Source organism: Aptenodytes forsteri, unplaced genomic scaffold, assembly GCF_000699145.1.
Source record: "Aptenodytes forsteri isolate BGI_AS27 unplaced genomic scaffold, ASM69914v1 Scaffold68, whole genome shotgun sequence".
Classification (NCBI taxonomy): Eukaryota; Metazoa; Chordata; class Aves; order Sphenisciformes; family Spheniscidae; genus Aptenodytes; species Aptenodytes forsteri.
In genome coordinates this window covers 1,362,911-1,375,768 of record NW_008795382.1, presented here as the reverse complement: position 1 = coordinate 1,375,768, position 12,858 = coordinate 1,362,911, and the positions used below count along the sequence as shown (strand labels likewise).

The 12,858-nt window shown below is 51.8% G+C and overlaps 1 protein-coding gene across 2 annotated transcripts in view; it reads left to right on the top strand.

The window, feature by feature from the left end:
- The window catches only part of DAB2IP (DAB2 interacting protein), a 142,857-nt gene that overhangs the window by 118,613 nt on the left and 11,386 nt on the right, over positions 1-12,858 (top strand). The window contains exons 6-11 of one of the 2 annotated variants that reach the window (XM_019472428.1): positions 388-532; positions 2,888-3,032; positions 7,586-7,822; positions 9,453-9,654; positions 10,292-10,470; positions 12,082-12,633. In XM_019472428.1, the coding sequence (XP_019327973.1) occupies positions 388-532; positions 2,888-3,032; positions 7,586-7,822; positions 9,453-9,654; positions 10,292-10,470; positions 12,082-12,633 (1,460 nt within the window). Of the gene's footprint in view, positions 1-387; positions 533-2,887; positions 3,033-7,585; positions 7,823-9,452; positions 9,655-10,291; positions 10,471-12,081; positions 12,650-12,858 lie in introns of both variants that reach the window. The other variant, XM_019472429.1, reaches the window with a different exon arrangement.

Sequence of the window (12,858 nt, the reverse complement as noted above, 5' to 3'; positions counted from 1 at the left end):
AGTGCAGTTAAACACCAAACGCAGCCAATTTAACAGTGGAGAAAATGTTTCATCCACAAAACGTGAGGCTGATACGAGACCCAACCAAAAACCAGCACTGATGGAGGGGCGAATATGGTGCAGGCCTGGAATGAGTCATTTTTTGGGGTGCAAAAGTTGTGACTCTCCAGAGATTTATCTCTCCTCTTGTCTCCATGAGGCTGGAGAAACAGGAGAAAAGTCGGGCTGGTAGTAACGCAGCATGCACACACAGGATCACCCGCAGTATCTCCACTCCCTCTTGTGTCTTACGAAGGTGAGACCTCTCTGGAGAAGGGGAGGCTGCCTGTTCTGCTGAACAAAGCATATGTCAGTATGTGGTGACCCACTGTGGGCTTTGCTTTCCAGGATTTCTTGACTGACCTGATGATGTCTGAAGTTGATCGCTGTGGTGAGAATGAGCATCTCATTTTCAGGGAGAATACATTGGCCACCAAAGCAATCGAAGAATACCTGAAGCTGGTGGGGCAGAAATACTTGCAAGATGCCTTAGGTACGTACAGAGCGTTGGCAGGTCTCGCCCAGAGAGGTCCTCCTCTAAGCTGCAGGGTGCTCTGCGTGGTGGAGATCATCAGCTGAGCCCTGATGTCCATAGGAGGCACCAGCGTTTACCTGCTGGAGGGTTTCTCTGGCAGCGGGGTCCGAGCCTGGGGCACAGCCACAGCTGCAGCGGGCAGCTCTCTGCTCCCAGGTGAAGGTCACTGCTGAGTTAGCGCTTTAATCTGCTTTCAGAGGAGATAACAAATTGATATTTGAAAGCATTATGCTGCCTGCCAAATCTTCTGTCTCGGCGCTGGCAGTGTCATGGAGGCTGATTGAATCCTTCCCCTGATTGCACACCCCCGCCGGAGACGCTCCCCCGGTTCCTTGCAGCACTAGTGAGTCAGATGAAATCTCCCAAGTTACAGTGATGAGAGTTGCCTCCCAGATCACACTGGGAACCCTCCTGGTGGTTTTTTTTTTAAAGTGCTGGCTATGTTTATGGCTCCAAAAATATTTCTCTTGATGCAAATGAAAATAATTAGAGCTTCTGCTTCTGGGCAGGTCAGGAAGGAATTGCTGTGTTGCTGTGTGCAGCCAGCACAGCACGAGGATGGGGAGAGGCTGCCTTTGAAGCATTGTGTCTGAACCTCAGCCAAAGGCAGCTAGATTGGATCCACATCCTAGCAGTAGGATGAGCAGAGTTTCTATTGAGCTGTTAATTTTTCAGTATGTTGGGTTCCTACTAATGGATTTGTGTAATGTTAGCAAGGAGCAAAGTACTGTAAATACTTTATTAAGATAATAATAATAATAATGACAACATTGAGGAAGGGGAGATCACTGAGCAAATTTAGTCAAACCAAGAGATAGCCCACAAGAATAGGAAAAGGAATATTATTTATTTCTGCCTTGTAATGCTTTCTGATTGAAGGCAAGTCTGTAAGTAGATTACCTCATAAAATTTCTAAAAAGCCAGGAGATTAGTGAAGGCAGAGAATTTTGAAATATTCCCCTTTCAGGGCTCAATGCAAATGCTGCCAAGCCAGCTCCATCTAGTACAGGAGGAGCCTGCGGTTCTTGCTTGCTGTTTGGGGCCCTGATTCTGTGTAGACCTTTTATCAGTGAAATGATTCATCTGTGTGTCACAAGGGAACACAATACAGCATAGCGCTTTCCTTTAAACCATGAAGCACAAGCAAGTAATAGGGCCGGATAGTAACAGCAGGCATCACCTGCAGGCGAGCAGAGAGGCTCCAGAGCTCCCTGGCAGAGCTGAAAATACATTGGAGAGGCTCTCCAGTACGTAATTAAAATCTGTTTTGGCAAGAGGGGAGGAATGCAGACTAGAGCGGGCAAAAAACAGGAGGCTGGGAAAATCCAAGACAGTCAGGAATTAGGAGATGAGCAAACCAACTGGAATTAGAAGAAAACCAAAGCAAACCTATCTCCCAGAACATCACCCGGCCCTGCAGGTCTGTAGCTAAATGCTCTCTCTTAATCCCCATTATCCCGTCCCCGGGTCTCCCCAGCCACTGCTGTGTGCTAACTGGGATGGACGACGGTAATCCCCCCCAGCTGGACACATGCCGAGGTGGTGGGAAGCACCCTCAGCCCGGGCAGCAGGGGTCTGTGCCCGGGTACCCCAGGGTGAAAGGTGGCACGAAGGCGAGGAGCTGGCAGAGCAGGCCCACAATGTGAGTCTCCACAAGGGTGAGGAGCAGCCAGGCAGCAAACAGGAGTGCAGGGAAACTCAGAGAAATATTTTAATTTAATTTTGTGTGATGTTCAGCTCAAAATAAACCAAGTAAATTGTTTCTTTCCTTTAATTACCTATTTCTCCTGTGAATCACGCTGGCTTGTCAGCGCCAGGGCACAGTCTGCAGTAGCAGGACATCCTACAAATAATTACAGAACTTGCCAGCGTACTTCCTACTGGATTAGCCCAAGGGAGCGTCTCTGGAACTGGTGTAATGGGGGGTCAGGGCAGGCTGAGGAAGCGGGTGTTTTGGCAGCAGGGTTCTGATGCAATAGCCCATAGCCACAGAGGCAGAGCTGCCAACTGGGGAAGAGGGATGAAACATGCTCGTTGGGAGTCTGGGTGCCTTTCTGCAGGGTGTGCTGTATTGTTTTGTGAGCTCCCAAGGCAGTGCCGGCTGCTCCTGGGTCCGCTCGGAGATCTTGAGAGCTGGTCTGGGGCACAGCCTGCCCCGGGAGCCACCACCACCTGCTCTCGTACCCAGCTTCTGTTCAGCCAGTGTGATGGGGCGTAGGGTAACTGCTCCAGCACTGGGGCTTACGAACAGTCTCGCTTGAAGACTGCGTGTCTCATGTCTCCAAAACCTGTCACCGACTGTCTGTTTTACAGGGGAATTTATCAAGGCTCTGTATGAATCAGATGAAAATTGTGAGGTGGATCCCAGTAAGTGTTCGTCTTCGGACCTTCCTGAACATCAGAGCAACCTGAAAATGTGCTGCGAGCTGGCCTTCTGCAAAATCATCAACTCCTACTGGTCAGTATCCCGCGAGTGTCGCTCCCCTCCGCATGCCCTCAGCTAGCGCAGAGGCGGTACAGCTGCAGGGGACAAGGGTGGCAGCAGTCCCATCTTCAGGCTGTTGGTACCTGTCCCTTAGCTGCGCTGATGGGCAGCTTGTCAGAGAGCTTTAGAGGGAGAGCTGCGGGGCCCTGCCCGCGTCCCGCAGTACATAAGGGGGTCCTGGTGGTCCAGGAGCAAGGGTGGGGATGGCCAGGGGGTGAGAGAGCAGCTCCCGCTCAGCCGGAGTTTGGAGTATCTGCTCTGGGGGTGCGACAGACTCACTGATTCCCCATCACGCTTGTTTTCAGTGGGTGCTGAAGGGTTACTGGAGCTCAGACACAGGGATGGGGCAGTGGAGTCAAGGAATACAAAATGCCTTTGCCAGTGTGACCAATTCAGAGAGGGACTTCATGCCAACTGTATATGGAAGTCTGGAATAAAGGGCAGAAATGCGTGTCCCGGGTCTCCTACCCATGTAACCATTCAGTCTGGATCAAACTGATGGACTCTGCCTGCCTCCCCAGAGCACCAGGTGAAGTTTTGAAATCCTCTCTGCAGCAGGCAGGGTCTGTGGCACTCCTCCTGCCTGCAAGGAAGCTGCACCAGCACAGGGAGCTTTTGTTTAGGCAGATGTTCTCTTGTTGCAGAGTGCTGGAGCCTGGGAGGATGCTGCTGTTACTCCCGGGTTGCTGTTTGGCTCAGCATCCTGCATTCCTCTGGGTTAACCCCTTTCTCTCCGAGCCCCGGGGTGCTTGCTGAGGCAGAGACAGGGAGCCCATTGCCTCCTTGGCCCGAGGCCTGGTATGCAGTTTGTGGCATTTCCTAGTTGTTTGTTCTCAGGGTAAAGGTTCTTGCAACTAGTTGGAACAGGCCCGAATATGGAAAATTGATTGGAGTAAGGTGGTCGTATCTTGTTGTGGAGGTGGCTGTCAGGCCTGGCTGTGCGCATGGTGTTACCTGCTGCTCAGCCCTGGGGACTGGGAGCCAGGAGTCCTTGGGTCTGTTACAGATGCTGCCTGCAAAGATGACCTGAAAGGGGAAAAAATGGGCTTGTGACCCTCTTTACTTGGAGAAATAAAAATATTTTCTTTCTGCTTCTTGCTAACATACCCAGAGACTCTTGTCCTGATCATATGAGAGAATGATCATTTTTGTCTTACTGCTGGATTTGCAGTCTTTCTGCTTAGAAGTCTGGACCTAGTTTTTATTAATGTATTTAGTAGCAGCACTGTTGTTGCAAAACATCAACTAAGGGTAATATTGGAGGAAGGAAGTATTTGATAATAAAAAATTCTCATTTTTTCTCCTATCCCAGCTGTTGTGTTGAGGCCTGAAAACTCATTATAGGTAATCTCCCAGGATACTGAGTGTGCCCTCCTGCAAGCCCAGGAAGGGAATTGCTTTTCTTGATATTGCTGAGGGAGAGAACAAGCAGTGAGAGACTCACTCAGACTTCCTTTATCTACCACAAATAAGCAAGGGGCAGATCTCTTCACAGGTATCCTATACCTTATCCTGGGCCAATTAATAACTCTGACTCAGGAATGGCGTTTACCTGCTCTCCCAGGAGGGATTCACTGCTTTTAGTCACCAGTGGATTATAATTGTTTGAATTAATGTCTTCCTAAAAATACCTAAAGCAGCACTAAAAGGTTGCTCTAAAAATAGGCTGGAAAAGTGACCTAAGGAAAGTCAGGAATGCACGGGAAGTTTGTTCCCCCAGTCCTGCCTTTCCGCAGATCTCTTCACAGGTATCCTATACCTTATCCTGGGCCAATTAATAACTCTGACTCAGGAATGGCGTTTACCTGCTCTCCCAGGAGGGATTCACTGCTTTTAGTCACCAGTGGATTATAATTGTTTGAATTAATGTCTTCCTAAAAATACCTAAAGCAGCACTAAAAGGTTGCTCTAAAAATAGGCTGGAAAAGTGACCTAAGGAATGCATGGGAAGTTTGTTCCCCCAGTCCTGCCTTTCCGAGGAAGGCTGGAGCAGCTGAGCTGCTGCTCTGAGTGGTTCCCCCTCGGTCCTTTGTGCTCAGCGGTTCTTGGGAATTAATTGGGCTGATGAGTGTTCGGGATTGGCCAAGGTATCCTGACAGCTAACGATCTTGCTTTAAATAGAGTGCCAGAGTGTGCATGCTTATCTGCCGGAGAGAGTCAGAGAGAGGAAAGAGGTTTACAATAACTGAAAATTGTTATAATTATGACATAATTTGGACATCTGGAAAGTTTCAGTGTAAGCAGAAATTCAGCATGTGGAAGCTCGTTACTGGAAAGTTGGGTAATGAATTACGGGCCCGTTTGTCACATAAAGCCGGCTAACTGAATTCCATCCGCTGTTACACAATTAAACTTTTATGGTCTCCCAGCCTGTGATAGTGAACAGTACTCACGGGCTGTATGCAGCCGGTGCATACATTTTCAAGGGTTTACTTTCCAGAAACTGCACAACCTGTCCTGATCATTCAAGCCTTAAATTGCTTAAAGGATTCTGCTGTTTCTGGGCATATACCATGAAGTAACAGGGCTTTGTCCAATTGTATGGATCAAGCCAAAGACAGAGGAGAATTTATCCAGCCAAAGACGTTGGCTAATGTTATTTATAAAGCACAGGGTAAAAGCTCATGTGTGTGAAAGCACGAAGCCAACACAGAGCAGAAGTTGAACATGATGGCAGCATTTCCTGAGCACTTCCATGGAGTGTCACCGCCCATGTCAGAAGGACAGAGAGAAACCTCCTGGAAACCTGGAGCGCAGCTACGTGGGCCTCTGTATGCAGCAGTGCCGTGCTGAGCGGGCTGCCTGGGGCGGGAAGCACGTGGCGGGGTGCCCACTGACTGGGATTAACAGCAGCAGCCCCAGACCTGGGGCGTGCGGCCGGGCAGTGTGGTCTGCAGCTGGCAGATTAATGAAATGAGGGGTGAGGGCTCTGCCTGCTGAGCGTGCGCGCTGCTGGCTCAGAGAATGGCCGCGGAGCTAGAGGCCACGGCCATTTGGCTGCAGGGTACATGCCACTCTGACAGACCACAAACCCCGCAGGTCCTGAACTCTGCAGCTGTGGTGAGGAGCAGTCAGTTGGTCTTGATGAAGTGAGTGTCCGTAGCCCTGGGAAGCAAGAGGCCGGAGGACGGGGAGTGCTGGCAGCAGGAGGAGCACCCTTGTATTCACCCGGAGGCCTGGTGGTGCTGCCGCAGGGGCAGCGTGCATGGGTGGGTTCTTCGCTCTGAATGCTCCTCAGTTTCGGAGCTTCCCACCTGGTTCTTGCTGCTGGTGGCCAGCGGACAGGGTCTCTGGCCATGCAACTCCCATGGTTTTCTCTTCTTCCTGACTCGTGTGAGGTTCAACCACAGGGCAGTCAGTCCCAGAGAGGGGGCAGGCCAGTGAGAAGCCAGCTGACATTGCTTTGCTTCTCCCAGATAGTCCCTGCAGCAAAACTGGGAAGCCGTCCTCTGAAATGGCTGTTTGTTAAGGAGATTTATGGCCTAAAATGGAGTCTGACCCCTCTTCAGTCTGCTTTTGTACCATCCAGCCCTGTCGGTAAACAGCTCTGGTTTTGAAACAAAGATGGTGGTTGCTGGCCAGGGCAGCCTCCGGGGCAGGTGGGGAGCTGTGTACCAGGGGCCCAGGGGACCAACGGCAGTGGGACGTGGGCCCGGGGGCCCGGGGGACCCACGGGCGGGGCGGGGGCCCCCCCTGCCAGCCTGCCTCCGCGGGTGGGAGTATCCAGCTGAATAAATAACACATGCTGGGAACAGGATAAGGTGGGAGCAGGGAGCTGGGGAGGGCTGAGCAGAAACAGGCAGCAAGTTCTCTGGCGATAAGGGCTGCTGCAGCGAGCGTCTGCTGGACCCGAGGAAATTCTGGTATCCAGGAAAGCCAGGCTGACGTCTGTGCAGTTACAAGGCTGGAGTAACTCTGGTGGGGCTCCGCGTTTGTACTAGTCACAGTGGGATTTGATCCAGGTGCTTGAACAGGAGTATTACAATTTGCACAGCCCTCCCTCCAAGCACCAGCTGTGCCGGTGACGCCGGTACTGCTGGTGTTTCTGCTGAGGGGGTCCCACGATGCTGTGTTTTTTCAGGAGACACACTCCACCTTGGTGGCTGAGCTTCCCCCCAGCTCGTAGTGCCCCATGACAAAGCCAACTGAGTTGCGCTGAGCTGCTTTGCACACTTTGTTTCGTATCTCTGTCTTCCTGGTTGTCTGGGGTTTTGGCACCCAGCATAACCAGGAACATTAGTGTGATGAAAGCTGCTTCTCTTACAACTTTATGGAGAGGCTTTGCTTTTTCCTGTGCGGTTTGAGTCTCTTAATAGACACTCTGCAATAAAAAAAGGACAAGAGCCTGCGACTGGTGTAGACAGCAGTGCTGCTATGGATCAACAGGGTGAGAGGGCTCTACTGTTGTACAGGTCTGGGGGTCGCACCCCATGGCTGATATGCACCATGTTTAGTTACTGCTGTGTGGCAGTTTGAACACCCTGGCCTTGAACTTGCCATCCCTGCATGTCCTTCTGTCATTTCAGTGTCTTCCCGAGGGAGCTCAAAGAAGTTTTTGCCTCATGGAGACAAGAATGCAGCAACCGAGGCCGCCCAGACATTAGTGAGCGACTGATCAGTGCCTCCCTATTCCTCCGGTTCCTCTGTCCGGCCATCATGTCCCCGTCCCTCTTCAGTCTCCTGCAGGAGTACCCAGATGACCGCACTGCGCGCACTTTGACCCTCATTGCCAAGGTCACCCAGAACCTCGCCAACTTTGCCAAGTAAGCCGGGGTGCAGGAGCAGGAGGGGGCAGGTCTGGAGAGGGGGAAGGAAGCTCCGGGTGTGTAGGCAGAGCCACGGCTCCGGCGTCAGGAGACCCACACTGACTGCTCCTTTCCTCGGTGGAAAGGGCCTGTTTGTTTCCTGTTGGCTTTTTCCCCCACGTCTCTCTGGGACCCATTCCCTCACTGTTAGGTCAGGGAGATCATTTAAGTTTCCAAAACAGGACATGTTTTACGAGCAGGAAAACAGGCTGTTTTGACCACACAGACGAGCAGGCAGGGTGGCAGCAGGAACGCCCCGGCACAGCCAGGCACCTTGTCCTGTGATGGCTGTGCGGGGCATGGCTGGTGGCGGTGCACTGCCCACCTCCCATCACAGGCACCAGCAGGACCAGAACCCAAACAGCAGCAGTGGTGTGCATAGCTCAGGAGCTGGTCTTTCCCTCCTGTGAGCTCCGGGACCTTCCTTGCTATTAAAATGCAGTTGTCTGAACTGGGAAGGTATGAAAAGAGAATGGGGACACTATCAATTTCTAACTAAGCCCACTGGTTTGATGGAAACAAAGCGGGAGATTCCTGAAAATCTTTCCACTGGCTGCAGCTCTGAGCTACTTATCCTGAGCTCTGATAACAAAACGATGAGCTTTCTGAAACATGAATGGACAGTTTCCATCTAAAGCTTCTTAGATTTGGAAACTAGCTTAGTACACACGCTCGCAGTCAGGAATGCGCGTACACGCACGCAGATGGAGACGGAAGACATACAAGTGTGTTACACTAGATGACAGAAATTCTCTATATTCCTGACCAATCCCTAACTAAAGGGTTTTCAGATATTCAGCACTTTGCAGGAAAGACTCTTTAACTAAGCTGACATTCGTCAAGCCAAAGTGATCAAGCAGAGCTGTCCTGCAGATGGCACGCAGCCGAGCCTCTCCTCACAGACTCGCTGTTACTGGCACAGCACCAACCGCTGCTGGTACAGTTGAACCACGAGGGCCTCCCTGTTGTGCTCTAAATAAGACATCTAACTGAGAGCGAAGTCTGGGTGGCGTGCTTGGAGGGCAAAAGGAGGTTGCAGGAAGCCCGCGGGGACAAACGGGCTGGCCCAGCTGCATTTGTGGCTCTCCAGGGTGATCCCCAGAGCAGTTGTGCCAGGGCAGCAGCAGCCGGCATGGCTGGAGTTAGCTTCAGTGCCCGTGGAAGAGTGGGGAGAGTGCAGGATTCCTACCACCATCATTCACTGGGCTTCAGTCAGTTGATGGTGCTTGGTATTACGATTTCTTTATTTCCAGTGACAGGTCCTATTTCTGGAGGCTGTGCCCTGACCCAGCAGTAAGATACACTCCATTACCAAGAACAGCTTTGTTTCTCTAGCTTTCACCTTCATTTCTACTGCGGAGATCCCATGCTGACGAGGACTTAGCTGGATTAGGCTGGAGTTAATTTTGGTTCCATGTTCAGTGAGGTACCAGGTGCCTGCTAGCAACCTGATGATCCCAAAGGCTTTGAAGGGTTCAAACGCCAGAGGAAGGCTCTGGCATTCTTACCTGCGTAGGTACCTACCTGTTCTGTTGACTGCACTTCTGTTTACAGGATTTAGCTGAAATTTGTATTGCTGTCTTGATAGGTTTGGCAGCAAAGAGGAATACATGTCCTTTATGAATCAGTTCCTGGAACATGAATGGACTAACATGCAGAGATTTCTACTGGAGATTTCCAATCCCGAAACCATCTCAAACACAGCTGGCTTTGAAGGCTACATTGACCTGGGCCGGGAACTGTCCACTTTGCACTCACTACTCTGGGAAGTCATTTCTCAACTGGAGCAGGTATCCGGGGGGGTTGCAGAGGCAGGCTTTGGGGTGAGCGCAGTTGGCCAGTGCTGGGCATACGCATCACACCACACAGCTCCCCATGTCCAGCAGGTATCAATCCATTAGCTGTATCTGTGCACAGCGCAGCTGTTACTAACCCTTAGCACTTCCCCAGCCTTTGCACATGCTGCAGAAGTAGCTCATTCTTTACATCCTTCTTTGAGGCAGGTGAGTATAGCTCTTTCCCTCCTCTGCTGTTTGTCATTGCGGGGTGAGGATGGAGAGGCAGGTGGGATGAGAAGGCAGAGCTGCTGAACACCGGGATTTTGTCTGTCCCAGCAGATTCAAAAGGTTTCTTTTTAATTAAAAGGATTTTTGTCAAGAGCCCTGGACCAGGCTTGGCTATAGCTGTCGTCTTCTGTATCTGAACTTTGTTAATCACGCTTGTTTCCTCTGCCCCACAGCAGCAAATGGTTTCTAAAGCCACATGTTCTGGGACATCCCATAGCCTCAGCGGTGGGGGTAAATGACGGAGAAAATGAATGTTGTTAATGTGATTCACTGAAGAGACTGTCCAGCAACTGGCAAAGCCCATAGTTCTCTAGCAAAAATACAAGATGTTGGTAGTAATTCTGCTCTATTTTCTGCCCAGGGCACTGCAACAAAGCTTGGGCCTCTGCCTCGGATCCTGAGGGATGTCAACTCGGCACTCAGTAACCCGGCCTGTGTGCAGGTCTCGGTCACGGCCGATCACACTGCATCCACGCCTAATGCTGGCAACAGCATCTCTGCGGGGCTACAGAAAATGGTGATAGACAATGACTTATCTGGGTAAGAGCATAAAAGGTGGCCTGGCCACAGACCAGGGAAATACTGAATATTCATCTATTGCCAACACCTGGGCACCTGCAGGGACAGGCAGGACAAGGTGTAGTGTGGAGTTGCCTGATCCATTGACTAGGCTTTCTGATCACAGAACTGATCCTGGATGTAGGTCAGCTCTGAATCTAGACAAAGCAGTGGGCAGTAGCACAAGCACACAGCTCCATCCTGGGTCCCTTGTGAGCCAAAACTGGGGATGTGGTCTGGGAAATCACAAATTTGGAGGTTCTGGTCTCAGATGTTGAGATGTAGCTGCAGAAGCAAAATGCTCATCCCTTGAGGGCTTGTTTGCCTCAAAGTGATGGGTATCGCCATTAAATTCATTAGCTCTCTGAGCATGCAAGATTTATAGGATTGGCCTTATCCATCTTCGTAAGACATAGGGTGTGTGCTGAATTCACTGAGATCCAAATCTGGACATTTCTCTAAGAGTTGCCAAGCTGTAGAGCCTCAGCAATCAATTCCAGTCTACTCTGTCCAGTTTTTATAAAACTGGGTGTTTTTAATGATGAGCAGTGATTCACAGACACAGTCACCTAACATACTGTTTGGCCTAATTATGTAAGGAGTTTCATTCATGGGGAAGATGACTCTGTTACGGACCTATAATGTTTCTGTTTGTGGAAAATGAAATGGAGCCCACACAAATGGAAAGACTGCTGGTAAAATAGTTTGTAAGTGGAAACTACATAATATTTAACAGGTTAATTAGGAATGAAAGGCAGCAATGGTGCTGGACTTGCTCTAATCAGAGCTGTCATCTCTAATGCTTCCCAGCGTGAGGTACAATTACTTAAATCTAACGCTATGGAGGATCTCTGACAACATGCTTTCACCCAAATACTTGCTTACAATGCACCATCTTTGATCAGCGGTATATTCACATTAAGCTACTGCAGAGCGCTTTCTTCCTATCCCCAAGAAATCAATATTGCATGAATGTATGTTACAGCAGGAGGAGTGGGTGGATAACCTTCAGTTGCTAGGCTGTTAGGGCTCTCTGTCTGACCCTTGGAGGCCTAGTGTGGATCAGGCCCCCATGGTGCTCCGTGCTGTTAATCACGCTGTACAAATATTGGCCTGCGTGGCCTCAGGAGCTTACTGCCCAGGTACAGAGCAGCAGAAACGAGAGTGGCATGGATACAGCCAGTTGGAAGCAGAAAGGGTGACACGTGCCGTCAGCGTGATGAGCAGATCCAGCCGGGGCGGCAGAGCCCCCGAGAGCGTGTCTGTGAATGCCTCCTGCACGGCGCAGCGCTCTCGCCACGCATCCGCACGCCCCTTGCTCACCTGCCTACCCCTGCCTGTTCCTGCAGGGCTGGCCCAGGGCTCCTCTGCACCCCTCCGTCCTCTCCACTCCCCTTGCACTGTCCCTCCCCACAGGCAGACCTGGCTGGGCCAGCCCTGCCGCAGGGGCTGGGTTATGTCCCCGTCCCGCACAGCAGTGCCATGCTGATTTCTTCTGAGTGATTTCGTTTTCCTGCTCCAGTGCAGTATTCACAACTCTTCTTTTTTGTTTTGTTTTCCTCTCCTTTTCCTTATGCACTGAATTCCCCGCAGTCTGATAGATTTCACACGGTTACCATCTCCAACCCCTGAAAACAAGGACTTGTTTTTTGTCACAAGGTCTGCTGGGGCCCAGCCCTCGCCTGCCCGAAGCTCCAGTTACTCAGAGGCCAATGAGCCCGACGTGCAGATGTCTAATGGCAGCAAGAGTTTGTCCATGGTGGACTTGCAGGACAATCGGCTCTTGGACAGTGGGGCCAACGCGCCTGGCACGGCTGACTCCCTCAATGACAGTCAGTCGTCCCTCGGGCAGTTGCAGGGCGTATGGACTGCACGGACTCAGCAGAACAGCGTGACGGGCATGGCCACCGTGCGCCGGGTGGGCCAGACCCCCACCACGCCAAGCGGCGAGAGTGCGCCTGGCCGGCCCCAGCTCCTGGCGCCCCTCTCCTTCCAGAACCCTGTCTACCAGATGGCCGCCGGGCTGCCGCTCTCCCCCCGCGGCCTGGGTGACTCTGGCTCTGAGTGCCACAGCTCGCTCAGCTCCCACAGCAACAGCGAGGAGTTGACGGCCAACAAGCATGGCTTCGCCGCCCCCGACCGTGCGCCGGGTGGGCCAGACCCCCACCACGCCAAGCCAAGCGGCGAGAGTGCGCCGGCCCCAGCTCCTGGCGCCCCTCTCCTTCCAGAACCCTGTCTACCAGATGGCCGCCGGGCTGCCGCTCTCCCCCCGCGGCCTGGGTGACTCTGGCTCTGAGTGCCACAGCTCGCTCAGCTCCCACAGCAACAGCGAGGAGTTGACGGCCAACAAGCATGGCTTCGCCGCCCCTG